Source organism: Erinaceus europaeus, chromosome 14 (genome assembly GCF_950295315.1).
Source record: "Erinaceus europaeus chromosome 14, mEriEur2.1, whole genome shotgun sequence".
NCBI lineage: Eukaryota > Metazoa > Chordata > Mammalia > Eulipotyphla > Erinaceidae > Erinaceus > Erinaceus europaeus.
In genome coordinates, this window is record NC_080175.1 from 92,928,572 (window position 1) to 92,947,583 (window position 19,012).

Genomic DNA, 19,012 nt, shown 5'->3' on the forward strand with positions numbered 1-19,012 from the left:
GCTGTTTTCTTTTCCTTAGCTACACCACCACTGGGGAGTGCTAGAAGAGTTCAGCAATCCTTGGTGTCTGTCAGGTTGTTAAATTGGCTAGGAGGAGTGATATACTTGTAACCTTAGGGAATGAGGCAGTGAAATAAAGCCTTCAGCTATTATCTTTTTTTTTTTTTTTTTTGGCTAAAGGCAGAATGGCAACAGAACTGAAATCTTTTTTTATTTTATTTTTTTATTTAAGAAAGGAGACATTAACAAAACCGTAGGATAGGAGGGGTACAACTACACACAATTCCCGCCACCCAATCTCCATATCCCATCCCCTCCCCAATAGCTTTCCCATTCTCTATCCCTCTGGGAGCATGGACCCAGGGTCATTGTGGGTTGCAGAAGATGGAAGGTCTGGCTTCTGTAATTGCTTCCCCACTGAACATGGGCGTTGACTGGTCGGTCCATACTCCCAGTCTGCCTCTCTCTTTCCCTAGTAGGGTGGGTCTCTGGGGAAGCAGAGCTCCAGGACACATTGGTGGGGTCTTCAGTCCAGGGAAGCTTAGCCGGCATCCTGATGGCATCTGGAACCTGGTGGCTGAAAAGAGAGTTAACATACAAAGCCAAACAAATTGTTGAGCAATCATGGACCTAAAAGTTGGAATAGTGGAGAGGAAGTGTTGGGGGGGGGGGGGGGGTTACTCACTGCAAACTCTAGTGTACTTCTGCTTTCAGGTATATATTTTGCACTAGTTTATGGATACATGTGAGCATATGCTCTATCTCACAGAACCTGGTCTATATCTAGGTTTTGGGACTTTGTTAGAAGGTGAACCACCTGGGATGGAATTAGAGAATGCTATGAAAGGAAAGGTCTCACCCAAGTAATGAAGCTGAAGGGTTGTCATTCCACACTTGAATTCTCTGGACACAGACTGAGCTGAAGCATGTTGAGGGGGCACTAGTTGGGTTGACCAGGTTGCGATCGCATATGCAATAGTGTATCCACTGAGTTAGCAGACACACATTGAGCCCTTACTAGGTTTGCTAGCTGACAGTGGTGACATAAATATGATTTTTGACTCTCAGCAAGCATGCATGTAGAGAAATGTATGGATAGACTCAGAGTGATATATTTATAGTAACCCTTCTGACACACAAAAAAAGTAAACCTGTGAAAGCAAGAAATCAGGAACCAGTTCTCAAAAGAGAGTGGCCTATAAGTGCCTCTCAAAAATAAGTAACAATTTGATAAGAAAGAAGAATATTGGAAGAAGACAGACATCACAGGGGTTCAGTGTTGGAAAGTTTCACAGGAGCACTGCATAGGGCATGTGGTAAAAAGTTATGCTGGAGCTCCAGCAAGCTGGAGACTTCAGGGCTAATTTATCAGGGGCTTTGTGTTAAAAACTACTTTTGAATCACATTGCATCCCAGTAGGTATTGGTCTGCATAGGATTATTTTTAGTGAAATTAATTTTTAATACTATTGATATTGCATTACTTGGGGAAAAGCCTGTGACAGGATCATACTTATTATTATAGACCAGATAAAAGATATGAACTTTTTAAATTGAAAGATGATATGAAACATGGAGTTCATGGTAGAAAGGCATTTATTTTACTGAATGTAGTTATCAATGGCAATGATAGGTGACAGTGACTGGTGATTTGGTCAATGTGGGAAGAGTGTGAGGGAGGATAGTGACCAAGTTGTTTCTGTTCAGGGTGAGAAAAGGAAGTTGTATTTAATGTATTTTATACTAAGTAACTGGAATGTTACCTGATTATTAGTCATTTGGGCTTGTGTACTGGAGCTTAGATGAAACAGTATTTTTGGAAGCCTTTGTGTGGTCTATCCCCATATATAAATTATAGCTGACAGTATAACACAGGGATATACCCCATAGACTTTAAAAGAAGATCAAAGCAAAGCTTCAAGGAAAATTGTACATTTGGTGGAATGGAAAAAAGAAGTGAAGCAAGTTGAGTTAAACTGGATTCTAATACCAACTTTGCTACCAAACTTGAAACTAAAGTCAGGTTAACTTCCTTTCATATGTCTCACTTTCTTCATCTGCAAATAGGGATGAATTTAAAAAGATCAAGCCTGTTAAACACTTAACGTGTAGCATGTAGTAAGAATGCACCTAGTAGTTGACATCTCTTCATTTTAGTATAATTTCCCATGGAGAATAGTAAGTGCCAACATCACCCCAAATTCTTTGATAGTCATCAAATATAAAAAATTTTGTGCGGACCAGGCAGCAGTGTACCTGGTTAAGCACACACACTACAGTGTACAAGCATCTGGGTTCAAATCCCTGGTCCCCACCTGTAGGGGGAAAGCTTCATGAGTGGTGAAGCAATTCTATAGGTCTCTGTCTCTCTCTCTCTCTCTGTCTCCCCTCATCTCTCAATTTTTCTCTGTCTCTATATAGTAATAAATAAAATTTATAGATAAATAAATAGTTCTGCATTTTACCTTTCCTTTTAAGTATCTGAAGATAATGTTTTATAGGATTTAAAGCTTTAAACATCAACTTTGTAATGGAGGATTATTGTGAGTAACAAGTCATTTCACTGTACTTTCTTTTGTTATTAGATATGAAATCAGAGATGATCATACCTTGAAAATTCGGAAAGTTACAGCTGGTGACATGGGGTCATATACCTGTGTTGCAGAAAACATGGTTGGAAAAACTGAAGCCTCAGCTACATTGACTGTCCAGGGTAGGGTTTGGAAAATATATCGTTGTGTCTACTTTTTCATTAGAAATATAATGTTACAATTTGAAAAATCGCATTTATTGGCATAGACTATAGTAAATACGGATTTTTAAAGAACAATTTCATTGTTTTTGCTGTTGGACACTCGATAAATGTTCATTTTAGGAAACACAATTAAATAGAAATATAATTAAGTTTTCTGTGAGCTCATAACAGAGAATGACAAAGAACGTGATTTAATCTCTGGATCTTCAAGTATCAATCCTTTTATCAACTGAATGATAACAAGAGCTACAAAAGCTTTGTCTTTGAATAGAAACTAACATGTTGTGTCCTCAGATGATGGAATTGCTTTTTTTTTTTTTTCTATTTGGGTATAAAAGGTTTTTAATGTTTTTTATTGTGGATTACAATGGAGTTGTTACAGTTGGATGCCAATTTTACATGTGTAACAGAATACAAAAAACAGGGAGTCATTAAACAAGAAAATATTTGAAGACTACCACCTTCCTAGTCTTATAAAGACCACAAAAGGCACACAGCATTTCTTTTTCTTTTCAACTTCAGTAGCATGTTATTGAAGGAATATTCATTTGCATTATTGTTTCTTATGCATTTTGGAAATTCCATATATACAATATATATAGAAATATGGGGAGTCGGGTGGTATCACAGCGGGTTAAGCAAAGGTGGCACAAAGTGCAAGAACCAGCGTAAGGATCCCGGTTCGAGCCCCCAGTTCCCCACCTGCAGGGGAGTCACTTCACAAGTGGTGAAGCAGGTCTGCAGGTGTCTGTCTTTCTCTCCCCCTCACTGTCTTCCCCTCCTCTCTTCATTTCTCTCTGTCCTATCCACCAGTGATGACAACAACAGTGATAACTACAATAAAATAACAATGGCAACAAAAGGGAATAAATAAATATTTTAAAAAAGAAATATGGATTTGTATACTTAAGGATATAGAAATTATTATATTGATTGGATAATAAATATCCCACTTTTTTCTTTCAAATTGCTGCTATTACTCTCCAAAGCGTATATTTCTCTGTGAGCTCCAAACATAGGAAACATTTTAGAAGTCACCATTTTTAATAGCTGAGTAGTATTCCATTGTGTATCTAAACCACAACTTGTTCAGCCACTCATCTGTTGTTGGACACCTGGGTTGCTTCCAGGTTTTGGCTATTACAAATTATGCTGCTATGAACAGATGATATAATTTCTATTGTCTCTACCAGGAATGGGGAATGCCCTGGTCTGGCCCTGCCAAGGCAACTGCAAGTGGGATTCCAAATTTCAGAAAATCTAAGATCTTTTCATGCAATTTAGTGAATCTTGAGCTTTTCATAGTTAACATTAAGTGTTAATTTTTTAGTTGATAATTTTGGATGGTCCATAATGAACTGTGTTGTAAATACCCAAAGGGCCTTTGGCAGAATAAAGGTTCCCCACCCCTGGTCTCTACGATTTAAAACATAAATATGAGAACGGTCTATTATCTTCTGAAACGTGAGTCAGGAGTAGAAGCTGCAGTTTTTTGGGTTTTTTTTCTGTAATTTTGGGCACACATTCCTCCAGACATAACACTCAGTTATTTAGTTAGTGAAGGAATCACACTGGCCTTCTATTAATTTCAGTGGAGAGTTATTATTTGGTGTTGTGTTTAGCAAAGTGGATCTCGTAGTGTAGAGCTGCATGCTTTTGACTGTCACCAGAGTCACATCCTAAATTGATGTGCAGAGTTTATTCTGTCACCTCCTTTGTATCCTTAATCCAAATTGTTTTTTTATTCCAATGATCCATTGGCTACTTTCTTCATGATGTCAGTGATGGTCTTACCTAAAAATTATTATTGTTGTTGTTGTTATTTTTACATTTTGGGGGACAGATTATTGACTGTGGATTTGAGATGAGTTTTTCATTTAAATTTTATTTGTGACTTAATATTGACTTCCAAAACTTTAAGGTAACAGAGTTCTGTATCCCCCTTCCCTCTGTTGGAATGTACAGTAGTTCTTCCAAGGTCACAGAGATGGAATTGATTATCATTTCTATAACTCTCTATATTTATATAGATTTGCCCATTTTTTCCATGGTCTAGTCTTCTCTTCCTTTCCAGGGAGATGTCTCTTTTTTTAATATTTATTTATTTTTCCTTTTTATTGCCCTTATTTTTCATTGTTGCTGTAGTATTATTGTTGTTGTTATTGATGTCGTCGTTGTTGGATAGGACAGAGAGAAATGGAGAGAGAAGGGGAAGACAGAGAGGAGGAGAGAAAAATAGACACCTTCAGACCTGCTTCACCACCTGTGAAGGGAATCTCTGCCAGGTGGAGAGCCGGGGGCTCGAACCGGGATCCTTAAGCTTGCCCTTGCGCTTTGTGCCAGGTGCGCTTAACCTGTTGCACTACCGCCAGGGACTCCAGGGAGATGTCTTTTAAAAAAATATTTTACTGGTGAAAAAATAACTCAATTTTGACAAGTATAAATATAATAAACAAGGATTTGGACTGTAAACCATTTAGCTTGTTTCTGGGTCTGACAATAGCAAAACTTGGCCCTATCTTTTCTGAGTACTGTCTTCTTTAGGCTAGTATGAAGAAAAAGGTGGTGTTTATGGGAGTGCCTCTGCTGTGGGCTTTCTACAAAAGAGCCTTGTGGACTCTTTACTATAGAGAGAAAAACAAAAAGGACTGAAGAATATTTCCTTCCTGTCTCGAAAGCCATTACATTCCACTTTGGGGTTTTCTAGCTCAACCTCATAAAAACAAAACAAAAAAAAAAAGGCTAGGGACAGACACTGCATTTCTAAAGCCAACACTATTTCGCTTTAATCTAAAAGACCTGCACTGCACATCAGGCTTTACATTTAGAGAAAGCATAAATTGTAGAGATGACCAATCCAAGTTCAAAAGCCCTCTGAGAGCAAGTGAACACAGCCCAGGATGAATACAAGACATGAAAGGTGTGTCTGTCTCCAGGCGATTGTGACAGGGAGGTTGATTGCCCGCCCCATTAGTCAAAAAGATGTGTTTCACTTTCTGTTTTAAAGTGTTTTTTTTTTTTTTTTAACCTCAGGAGTCCAGAGCTTTTATAAATAATTGTCATTTTTTCTATCTACTTGAGACATTGAAGTCAAAATAGAGTTTCTTCCTGCAATTTTAAACTGGATTCCAAAGCCAATTGAGCCTTTACCATTTCCATATGGAATTCGTACTCCTTAAAGTTTTATTCAGTGGAGATTGTATATAAATGGTCAAATCCCTCAATAAAGAGGTGTGTGTGTGTGTGTGTGTGTGTGTGTGTGTGTGTGTGTGTGTGTGTGTGTGTGTGTGTGGGTTAAGAGCAAACAGCGGCGTAAGGATCCTGGTTGGAGCCCCTGGCTCCCCACCTGCAGGGGAGTTCCTTCACAAGTGGTGAAGCAGGTCTGCAGCTGTCTATCTCTCTCCCCATGGCTCTGTCTTCCCCTCCTCTCTCCATTTCTTTCTGTCCTATCCAACAACAACAACATCAATGAGCACAACAATGTTAAACAACAAGAGTAACAGAAGGGAAAATAAATAAATAAATATTTTTAAAAATCTTTAAAACCACTTCTGGAATTTAGAAATTGTTTCTTGTTTTCAAACTACGTTGGGTTATTGATAAACTTATTAAGAATATTGTTGAGGAGGTGTTTTTTTTTTCAAATATTAAAGTATGCTCATTATCATCACTTACAGTACTTAGTATGTCGAAGAAGCAAGATTATCTGAATTTAAAATAAAGGAAACTTGGGAGTCGGGCTGTAGCGCAGTGGGTTAAGTGCACATGGAGCAAAGCACAAGGACCAGAGTATGGATCCTGGTTTGAGCCTCTGGCTCCCCACCTGCAGGGGAGACGCTTCACAAGCGGTGAAGCAGGTCTGCAGGTGTCTGTCTTTCTCTCCCCCTCTCTGTCTTCCCCTCCTCTCTCCATTTCTCTCTGTCCTATCCAACAACAGTGACATCAATATCTACAACAATAAAACAACAAGGGCAACAAAAGGGAATAAATAAATAAATAAATATTTTATAAAAAAATAAAAATAAAGGAAACTTGAGAAGTTATCTTTTAAAATTATCTTGAATTGACTAGAGACAGTCAGAAATCAAGAGGGGAGGGGGAGGTAGAGAAGGAGAGACAGAAACACCGGAAGCCCTGCTTTACTACTTGCAAAGCTTTCTTTTCCTCCATCCTCTCTCTCTCTCTCTCTCTCTCTCTCTCTCTCTCTCTTTCTCTCCCCCTCTCCCTCTCTTTCTCTCTCTCTCTTTCCCTCCAAGGGTATTGCTGGGACTGGGTGCCAGCAATTTGAATCCACTGTTCCTATTGGCCATTTTTTCCATTTTGTTATATAGGACTGAAAGAGACACTGAGAGGGGTGGAAGGGGAAGAGAAAGACACCTGCAGACCTGCTTCACCCTGCAGGTGGGGAGTCAAAGACTCAAACTAGGGTCCTTGAGCTTCATACTATGTGTCTTTAACCTGGTGTGGCATCCTCCCCTGCAGGTGGGGACCAAGAAACTCAAACCTAGGTCTTTGCACACTATGATGTGTGCACTCAACCAGGTACACCACTGCCCGGCCTCGAGAAATTATCTTTTTCTTGTCACTTGAGATTTAGTGTTGAAAAATATACTTATTATAAATAAAACTCATCAGAAATCAACCCATTTGATAGCAGGAAGAAATTACAGTAAGAAATTCAGTAATACATATATTATATATATTAAATTTCTGTATCTTATAAATGGTTCTTTTTTAAAAGTCAATATCATACTTAGTATGTGCTTAAAAATAATTTAAGTCTTCCTCACCTGTCATACAATGAATATTTAATTTTGAGAATTGATGAAGGATGAGAAAGCCTTCTGCTCCAAATAGAAGTTATGAGAGAAAAACATGTTACAGTGGCTGTATAAATTTCACTCTTAGTAAAGATGTGACTTAATTCCAATAATTTTAATGTTGTTTAATTTACTTAACCAGTGATACAGAGAGAAAGATACAGCGAGAGAAAGACCACAGCATGGCTGACTCAGCATTGGCTTATGGAGGAGCTAGAGTCTGACCCTGGAACTTCAGACAGAGCCTCAGGCCATAAAATTCTTTTGCATAACCGTTATACTAGCTGGCCCTAATTCCAACGTTTTTCAAAGAACATTATTTTGGTAATAATAAACTTTATTATTTTGGAGACTCTATCTTGGTATATTACTTGAAACACCTCTTCCTTAGGCCACTGGGCCATCATATCTGCAGCACACAGGCCTTACTTGTGAGAGGTGCCGCCTCTCGCCAGAGCTGACTACTGCTCTGTTCAAAAATATAAAATAAACAAACATTCCTTCCTTGACGCTAAGGAGTCCTTTGGCATTTATCTACTTGTGACTTCTTCCTGGTACGTAGCATGCTAGTGAACATCTATATAGTAACTATTTTACCTAGCAAATACTTGGTGAGATGTGAACTATGAACATGGGCTACAAACTTCTGATTGAGGGGGAGAAATTCACAGGATAACCTCAGGAGAATTTTTACAATCCCTAATGCTTCTAAACTTGAGTGCCAACAGTAGATTTTATTGGGTACATTTTGAAGAGGTTGTCCTCTAGGATGAGCGTCTGTAGGGCTAGACAGAGTTTCTTAACTTCCTCTAAAGTTGTTTGTTAAATATACAGATTATCAAGTATTCCCAACCTCACCCCCACGCAGATTAAGATTTAAGAGATCTGGGCTCCAAATGAATACAGAGATATTTGGTCTGTTGGTTTGTTTGTTTGTTTTTCTTTTCTTTTTTTATACTTTTTTTTCTTTTAATTTATTTTATTTTATTTATTCCCTTTTGTTACCCTTGTTGTTTTATTGTTGTAGTTATTATTGATGTCGTTGTTGTTGGATAGGACAGAGAGAAATGGAGAGAGGAAGGGAAGACAGAGAGGGGGAGAGAAAGACAGACACCTGCAGACCTGCTTCACCGCCTGTGAAGGGACCTGCCTGCAGTTGGGGAGCCGGGGGCTCGAACCGGGATCCTGACGCCGGTCCTTGAGCTTAGCGCCACCTGCGCTTAACCCGTTGTGCTACAGCCCAACTCCCTGTTTGTTTGTTTTTCTTTGCTTGTTTCTAAATAAGCAAGTGTAGGAATCCCTGGAATGAGGATGTCCTTAATGAAAGATATTAAGGGCTTCAAAATGGTTTCATTAGAAATTTTATTTGCCTGTCACTTTCGGTGTGTCATTGAAACTAAATGTTAGAATAAAACTTAAAGGCTCTGTAGTACTTTGACCTGTTGAAAAGTACTCTGAGTCTATTACATGACCTATAAAAATGGTGAATCAGTGTCACAGGGATGATTATAACAGAAAAGGCATGTGGTTGATGCCCAGCTAAGCAAAAAATTCAGTTAATCAGAAATTTATCCTGTTGTTTTCTCAAATAATAAATTATTTCTTTATTATAATTTTAGACTGTTGATGGTGATACGTTTTTAACAATTGTCCATCTTCACACCCCTGTGAATAACTATTTATTTACCTATTAGATAGAGCCAGACAGAGAAATTTAGAGGGGACGTGGAGATATAGAGGGAAAGAGAGATATCTGCAACACTACTTCACCACTCATGAAGCTTTCCCCCTGCAGGTGGGGACCAGGGGCTTGAACTCGGGGAACTTGTGCATTGTAACACGTGTGTTTGACCAGATGCACCATCACCCGGCCCTCTCCACATATAACTTCTATACAACTCCTCAGGATTTCTCTTTGTGAACCTAAAAGACACAAATCATCATAATATATATATGTGTGTGTGTGTACATACACACACACACACACACACACACACATATATTTGTAGATAGGCTATTCACTGCTGCTCTTGGCTGAATTTTTCAGATAAAGAGAGACGGATAGGGGAGAGAGAAAAAGATACCAAAGCTCTAAAGACACCACCAGTCTAGTGGAGGCTGTCTTCAAACCTAAGTTGGGTATGTGTCAAGCAGACACACTCCTCAGGTGAACTATCTATTCCCTTCAGGGAATTTTCTTTTTTTTTCAGTTTAGAGCTCCATGTATTAGAATTTTATTTTTCAATTTTATTTATAAAAAGGAAACATTGACAAAAACCATAGGATAAGAGGGGTACAATTCCCACCACCAGAACTCCATATCCCATCCCCTCCCCTGACAGCTTTCCTATTCTTTATCCCTCTGGGAGTATGGACCCAGGGTCATTGTGGGATGCAGAAGATGGGAGTTCTGGCTTCTGTAATCGCTTCCCAGCTGAACATGGTCATTGACAGGTCGATCCATACTCCCAGCCTGTCTCTCTCTTTCCCTAGTGGGGTGGGGCTCTGGGGAAGCGGAGCTCCAGGACATATTGGTGGGGTTGTCTGTCCATGGAAGTCTGGTTGCATCATGCTAGCATCTGGAACCTGGTGGCTGAAAAGAGTTAACATACAAAGCCAAACAAATTGTTGACCAATCATGGACCTAAAGGCTGGAATAGTGCAGATGCAGAGTTGGGGGGTCTCCGTTTTGTAGATGGCTAGTAGGTCTATTTTAATTCTATTCCAAAGGGCCCATGACTACAGGGATTTTGTCAGAGCTTGGTGCCTACATGGCTCCACCACTCCGGGTGGACGGTTTTTTTTTTTTCCCCCGTTGTCTTTCTTTTTGATAGGTGAAAGATAGGAAGAAGTAGAAGGGAAGAAACAGTGAGTGAAAGAAGGAGAGATACCTGTACCTCTGTGCCACTACGTGTGAATCTTCCCCCCTGCAGGTGGGAACTGAGGCCTGAATCTAGGTCCTTCCTTATACATGGTAATGTTTGTTCTCTACTGAGTGCACCACTACCTAACCCCAAGTTAAAAAATAATAGTAATAGGGGGTTGGGCAGTAGCACAGTGGGTTAAGAGCACATGGTGGTGCTCCGGGCTCCCCACCTGCAGAGGAGTCGCTTCACAAGCGGTGAAGCAGGTCTGCCAGGTATCTGTCTTTCTCTCCCCCTTTCTGTCCTCCCCTCCTCTCTCCATTTCTCTTTGTCCCGTCCAACAACAATGGCATCAATAACAACAATAATAATAACTGCAACAACAATAAAAAGGGAAAATAGGAAAAATAATAGCAATAGTTATGAAATAAAAGCTACATACTATGATTTATTAGCACTGTGATGTTTCAGTTTGAAAATTGTTACAGTTACTGATCTGACTTGGTTGGAATGAATTATCTTCTGAACTAGTATTTCACATTTTAAACCAGGCCCATCTTTGCAGGAAAAAGACTAGGTATGCTGGAATTTATAGCCATTTTATAGGTTACATTTTATAGGTTGTGACTTACCTATAAAATGTAGCCAGGCGAAAATAGATGTCTAGGTGTGCCCTTCCAGGTCTTTAAATGGTGCTTTTTGAAACTCTAAATTTTATGACTTCTTTTATTTTCCTTACAATGGTCACAAGTTGGTTTGACATTATTTTCCTATCTTAGTCTATTAAAACTATATTAGTTGCTTTTGAGGTGGGCTGTAAGGTTGTTTTTTTAGAATCAGAAGACAGCAAGCTTGATTTTTCCCCCCACTTGAATGTATTTTTGACCTATCCCTGGTTAATTTGTTAAGCACACATTAAAAAAAATTGTACTATCTTTATTTGTTTATTGGATAGAACTAGTCAGAAATCGGGAGGTATGGGGATAAGAGAGAGAGAGAGACCTGCAACACTGCTTCACCACTTGCAAAGCTTTCCCCCTGCAGGTGGGTACTGGAGGTTCGAACCCAGGTCCTTGTATATTGTAATGTGTGCTCAACCAAGTGCACCACCACCCAGAATCTTCACCCCCCCCAAAAAAAAAAAATCATGGGATGCAGTTTCATTAAAAAAAAATGAAGGAAGAAAAAGAATTAATTCTATTTACATACTATAATCTTCCTGTAAAATCCTGAAGAGACAACATAATGGTTAAGCAAAAGACTCATGCCTGAGGCTCTGAGGTCCCAGTTTGAAACCCCAGAACCGCCATACGCCAGAGATGAGCAGAACGGTCTTTTTCTCTGTGTGTCTTTCTCTCTGTCTCTCCCTCTCTCTTCTTAAAGTAAAGTAATTTCTGTTTCCATGTGCAGCCTGTATGATTTCTCATTACCCCTTTTCTCCAGTAATACTCACTGCCTAAACAAGGCAAAATGAATGGTGTTATTAATCTTTCCACTCCCTTTGGAACTTTACAGATAAAGTAACTTTTATTACTGTCACAATTTTATTTCCCAGGTAAATTTGTGGCTCTCTGTCACCAGAGAGATCATGTTCCCATCTCTGAGTCTGTCACAGGAAGCTGAACTGAAAACGGACAACCATATATATACCTGCCATTTCCTAGTCAATTATATTCGCTGAGTTGAACCATTAAGAAAATCTAATCTCATTTTTCTTTGTCTCTCTCTTTCAATGGGCGCTAAAAGACAATTATTCCTCTCGTTTTGTTAGTCCTAAGTAGTGGGTCAGTCAGACACAGGAATTTAGACATTTAGATCTTGGTTCACAGCCCAGTGAGCTCTTTGGTCCCTCTCACTGGGACCAGTTACTCTTTGAAGCTCAAGAAGCAGTGGCTTTTCTGCCCTTTGAGCAACAACTCTGTTCAAAGAAAAGGTGAAGGGTAGGCTTGTCTAAACCAGGTGAAGCTCTGTTAGCAGAGGGATGGTATTTCTGTGAAACCCCAGAGCTTTTCTTACAACTGCTTGTTCATTTTTCCTCATGTGAAATGACTCTGTTCAGTTTTCTTCTTGTACTCTGTGCTCTCCATTTCACCATCTCATCACCTGTTTTATTGTTTTTACTTACAAAGTCTAGAGTCGTGAAAGATGGTGCCATCCTTACATCAGGTGCGCGTTCAAATAAAAAAAAAAAATCACAGGAATGTGCCTTCTATTCTGATCTAAATTATTCTGTCTGATCTTTCCCACAAGATTTGATCCCTACTATGCTCTGAAGGAACAGAGCATGTCTTCAGTAGAATCGATGAGCTTCAGGAAACTTCAGCCTGAAAGCCTGAGATTGACGTAAGACCTGGAAAATCCAAAGAGAAAGAAACACGTTTAGGCTGCCTACCTTGCTGCTAATGGAATGTTCCCAGAGTGTCTCTCTGTTCTGCCTGTCATGCTGAAATATCTTAGGTGTTTTGTTTATGATTGACCCTCTATATTAACCCAATGAACTGGGAATTGTACAGTGGTTGTAATTTGGTATCAAAAAAGAAGCAACTGCTAAAGTCTTTTTTTTTAAAAAAAAATCTAATTTTCTACTAATTCATAGTACGAGTATTAGTTGACAGGAAATGATAGTAATTCCATGAAAAGAGGACAGATCAGATGTGAGATACAACTTACAGACATGACAGTAGACAGCGGGTATGTGTGTGTGTGTGTGTGTGTGTGTGTGTGTGTGTGTGTGTGTGTGTGTGTGATGAATGGGAGCCAATCATGTTTTATTCTTCTATTTCTCACATAGCAATTGCTATAAAATCTTATTTATTCTGCCTTTTAAATATTTCCTTAATCTCAAAATATCTCAAAAACCAAATTACATGTTAATCCTATACATTGTAACAAGTTGTATCTGTGTAACCTTTATTTATTTATTTTAATTAATTTATGTATAAAATAAAAATATCGACAAGACCACAGATTAAGAGGGGTACAATTCCACACAATTCTCACCACCCATCCCCACATGCCATCCCCTCCCTTGAAAACTTTGAAATTTGAAACCTTGAAAATTCCACATCCCATCGCCTCCCTTGAAAACTTTCCTATTCTTTATCCCTCTGGGAACATGGACCCAGTATCATTATGGGATGCAGAAGGTGGACGCTCTGGCTTCTGTAATTGCAATTGCTTCTCTGCTGAACATGGGCATTGGCAGGTTGATCCATACTCCCATCCTGTTTCTATCTTTCCCTAGTTGGGCAGGGCTCAGGAGAGGTTGGGGTCCAGGGTACATTGCTGAGGTCCTCTGAGGAAATCAGGTTGGCATCATGGTAGCATCTGCAACTTGGTGGCTGAAAAAGCATTAAGATATAAAGCAGAACAAATTGTCTGATAGTCAGGAACCTAAAGGCAAGAATATAGCCAATGAGTTTTGGTATCTCCATTTTGGAAAAAGCTAGTGGGTCTATTTTAGTTATATTCCAGGGGGTCCATGACTTTACTAGTTTTTGTCTGAATAAGACAGCTAACATGCAGGTGGACCAAAGGTATTATATGGGGAGATGGTGTCAGAGTTGGAAACAGGACTAGAAAGCTGGATCAGGGCAGAGAGTAGCTCCCAAATATAGGAACAGTATGCAAGTATTGTTTATAATGTCTTTTTTTTTTTTTTTTTAAGGTCTTTCTACTTGCTTGCTGTTTTGGGTCACTGCAAATTATTGTGCACTTTTGCTTTAAGGTGTATATTTCCCCCTAACTTATGGGTACATGTGCATATATGTTCTGTCTCATGGGCCCTGGTTTATATCTAGGTTCTGTGGCTTTGTTAGGAAGTGCACCACCCGATATGGAATTGAGGAGTCCTTCGAGCTAGGAAGGGTTTCACCAGAGTGCTGGAGCTGAAGGGCTGACATTCCACACCTGGTGTCTCTAGACACAGTCTGAAGTGAAAGCTGTCGAGGTAGCACTGGCTGCACTGATTTGGTTGAGCTCAGCAGATGCAGCATCAAATGCTGTGCATCAGGTGAAGTATGTAGGAAGATAAGCCACACCCCAGAGTTTCCAGGACTGGGATAAAATGTGGGTTTAAATAGAATGGGGAGGGTTCCTGCTACCTTGGATGATTATTTCCAAATGTAAAGTTAAAATTTAGGGGAAAAAATGTACAGCTTGCTAGATGTTATTGCCAGTTGTAGGGGATGTTGCAATAAACTTGCATTCTGTGCTCCCAGGACTGGTGATATGTTTGCTAGTGTAAATTGCTTAGCTAGTTTTTGTTGCCTGGATTTGGCGGGCCGGCTAGACAGTCACCCTCGTGAATCTCCCTCCACCTTAATGGACCTTAACACTAGACCTTCCAAGCAATCCGCCACTTAAATATAGTCATTCTAAGTTGACTTAGGGAACTTAAGTACTCAAAAGTATGGTCCTATGTTAGATGGTATACACATTGCCATGCATTACTGGGTAGTTATATTTCCAGCTTTGAACTTTTTTCAGTAGACAAAGAACTTGCAGATCTGACTGACTTTTTTTTTTTTTTTTTTTTTTTTTGTAGTAAGTGGGGACATTTTTAGAAAAGAAAGAAAAAAATGACTATGCACTTTCTGAAAGCTACACTTATGTTAGCCATTCTAGAAAATACTATTGTGCCATTGAGAGGAAGAAAATTTGGGATACTCTTTGGGCAACTTCACATTGAAGAGATAATAGCTAATGTTTCTTCTAACACTACTGGCATTCGGGGCTGGAAAAGCCTTTCTTGTGTGCAAAGCTGTCTTGTGTATTGCAGAATGTTCATCAGTTTTCTTGACCTCTGTCAAACACGCCAGTACTAAACCCTTCGGTTGTGGTAACCACAGTTGTCTCCAGAACCACTGACATTAGACTAACATGAGATATTTGTACTGCAGGGGAAAAGTTCAGAGTATTTTATAAATCCATTAAAGATAATCTAAAAGTGCCACTTAATCACTCTCTTTTTATGTCTGAAAAAGTGAAAGCCTCAATGACAGGCTCTTTTGTTCCACTGAATCCCCTCCGCCACTTCCAATGAAGTCAAATCTAGTATTAAAATATCATAAAACTTGTTTATTGTTAGAAGTGTTATCATTCTTGAGTATCTATGCTAATAATTTCTCTGGCATAACTGTGACAGTGTTTTTTTTTTTTTTTCTAATTAAAATGTGATTGCACAGCTTAAAATTTTGAGTTTTCTTCTGTTTTAATAGAAATATGTTCCCCATCTTACAGCTCTCCTGATTAAATTTTATTCTTATGGGATGTAAGTAAATGTAGTATTTACAAAAGTAGTTTGTCAGGTTTGTGAATTGAAGCTCAAAAAAGCACATACCAATTTATGTAGTAAGTAAATGTAGCTACTAATAGTGAAAACTAATATTCATGAATTAACAGAACTCCATATTGATTCTACTTATAGTTCATTGAAGAAAGCTGTTTTTCTCTGATAGTTTACTTATAATATTTTTCTTTTTTATTGTTGTTGTAGTTATTATTATTGTTGTTAAATAGGACAGAGGGAAATGGAGAGAGGAGGAGAAGACAGAGACGGGGAGAGAAAGACAGACACCTATAGACCTGCTTCACCGCCTGTGAAGCGATTCCCCTGCAGGTGGGGAGCCTGGGCTCGAACCTGATCCTTATGCCAGTCCTTGGCACTTTGCGCCATGTGCCCTTAACCTGCTGCGCTACTGCCCAACTCCCTTGTGAAACTTGTTTTTTAAGATATATGTATTTTTAAAAGGCTGCGGAGATGGCATTTTTTTAAAGATTAATGTATCAGGGAGTCTGACCATAGCACAGCAGGTTAAGCACACGTAGCTCAAGGCCCAGAGTAAAGATCCTGGTTTGAGCCCCCGCCCCCCCACCTGTAGGGAAGTCGCCTCTCAGGTGGTGAAGCAGGTCTGTAGGTATCTATCTTTCTCTTGCCCTCACTGTCTTCCCCATCTCTCTCCATTTCTCTCTGTCCTATTTAACAAAGACATCATCAACAACAATAATAACTACAACAACAATAAAAAAAGAAAAATAATGTAAGTAAACCATCAGAGAAAAACAGCTTTCTTCAATTGCATGTCCTTTAAAAGCTACAGTTGAATATCCTTAAAAGATGTTAATTATCATTAACAATTCCTTGACTGGGGTTTTAATATGTTAACTAAATTATTTTGGAAGTAGTGATTTTAGGCTAAACAGATGATTGTTTTTTAAGTATAAAATCATATATATTTTATGTCCTATTGTGGGCTATAATTTACCCCAAGATTAACCAGTGTGGAAAAATGGTAAAAGACTTGGAGTTAGTTAAAAGGTCTGGCAGGTAGTCTTTGGTTAGTCATCTGTGACCTTGAGAAAGTTAATTAGCAATTTAGGTCCACTGTTTTCTCATGCAAAAAGAGTGAGTTAGACTGATAAGTTCTAAGGTCACTTCCAGAACTAACATTTTATGGTTTTATTGGTCTATTAGTGATAGAAACAGACAAGCTTTTTCTTCCTTTGAAGGAAAAGAGAGTGGGTACTTAGGTGCCTACAAAGGAGAAAAGAGAAACCAAGAAGAAATATGAGAAAGATAGGAGTGAAGCCATCCACAAGCTGTGAATTTTAGGGAATAAAGAACATGATACAGATAACTTTTTGCCAATTCTCTCTGCACATCCCTAACTGGACAATAATGGGTAGTGCTTATTGTACAGAAAGTACTCTCCAACTGTATGGGTTTTCATGGAGTCTATTAAAGCACTTATAAGCTTACAGAAACTAGAACAAATGAAAAGGGAGTTAAACCTTGGCAAACCAGGTTTTCCTTTAGGTCAGTCAATATTTCCTGAGAGATACGGCTGTTAAATGCTTAAATCATTCTAAAACAATGTATGTTGTTTTAGAATCAGCTATGTAAGATGTTCCTAGATAACTTTTAGGATCCTTAGTAGTCTTTGGAACATTTTCAGTTTAGTTTGTTATGATATGAAATGTAAATGCATTATCCTGGTGTTCTTAAACATAAGATTTTAGTGAAAGATTCTGCTCTGAGACTTAATTACTGCTAAAACTTCTTAAAATACTATTCACATTTTAAATGAGCTACCACTTAGTAATCTTACTTCTAATATATTGGCTGTTTTCGTCATGCCTGAACAATTTTAAATTACATAACAATATGTGACTAGAAAATATTTAGGAGTCATTCCTCCAGCCTTCTTCATTAAATAAGGGTTGGTTTTAACTGTAAGTGTAATGAGATCAAGTTGGGGTTTTTTTTCCTTAGATTATCCTAAAAGATAATTCTTCAACTTCAAAAATCTTATTTATAATTATTAGTGATTTAATAGTGGTTTACAAGATTATAGAATTACAGAGGGATAGGGCAGGGGAGATAGTATAATGGTTATGCAGGCTCTCATGCCTGGGACTTTATAAAGCCCCAGGTTCAATCCCCAGCACCATTATCACACTCAACCAGAGCTCCAGAGCTGAGAAGTGTTCTGCTCTCTCCCTCTCCCACCCCCACCTCCCCGTCCCCGTGTTCTGGTCTCTCTTGACTTCTTTCCTCTCCACCAGATTTTTAAAAACATGCAGAGCTAGGAGGATGACATTTTGTGCCCAAGACATTTTGAAGACATTTTGTGCCCAAGGTTCAAGGGTTTTAGGTTCAGTTCCAGGTACACCCATAGTAAGTCAGAGCTGAAAATTTCTCTGGTAAAATAAACAAAAGACAGCCTGGGATGAACTCAAGGTCTTTTGTATTTAACATACCACAGGTCTCTATGACTAACAGTCCTTTCTTAAGTTTCCAAATGCCAGTTCTTAATAACCCCTTCCTTTTGACTAACAACCACTGTCAGATCCCTGCCTATGTCTTCCTTTTTTGCATGCATATTTTTGCTTGTCATGCTTATTTTATGTGAGTACAAATTTCATTTTGCAATATTGTGTATTATATTGCATCCACTTTGCACCAACATCTTTTTCTTATTTTCTTCACCTATTTGAAATTGTTGCTATTTTCCTAATCAGACATAGTAGCTTACCTGAGTGCTAGGTATTCAATTTTTGTATTATTAACATTTGAATTAGATTGTATTTCTGGGGCAAACTGTTAAGAATGACCTGTGGGGCGGGTGGCAGGTCTCCTAGTAGAGCATTTGCTTGACTGTGTGTGAGGGCCTGGATTGGAGGCCAGGCACATGAAAGGCACCAGCAGAGAGAGCTCCATGGATGATGGAGCAGTGGTATCTCTACTGTCTCTTTTCTCTCTCTTTCTCTCTCTCTCTCTCACTCTCCTTCTCCCCCTTCCTCCTCCTCCCCCACATCTCTCTCTAAAGCAAAATTCTATTACTATAGTTTTCCTGGATATTTTTCTTGTGGCTTATAAATATTTCTGCTTTGAAAGATTATGAAATGTGACTAAGTCATTTCTATCCTAGGTTTTCGAATCTAGAGAGCATGATCTGTTCATACTATGGAACAATACATTATTTTTTGTTTTCTTGCCAATTGAATGACAAATGATGCTTTGTAAGTTCTTTGCTTTTGGTGGAGATTGGGCCTTGCACATGTAGAAGTTTA

General features: G+C 38.8%; 1 protein-coding gene across 8 annotated transcripts in view; it reads left to right on the forward strand.

The window, feature by feature from the left end:
• ROBO1 (roundabout guidance receptor 1) overlaps positions 1 to 19,012 on the forward strand; it is a 1,122,893-nt gene that overhangs the window by 1,006,420 nt on the left and 97,461 nt on the right. For all 8 annotated transcript variants that reach the window (XM_060172122.1, XM_060172117.1, XM_060172118.1 and 5 more), the window contains one exon: positions 2,585 to 2,712. In XM_060172122.1, the coding sequence (XP_060028105.1) occupies positions 2,585 to 2,712 (128 nt within the window). The remainder of the gene's footprint in view (positions 1 to 2,584; positions 2,713 to 19,012) is intronic.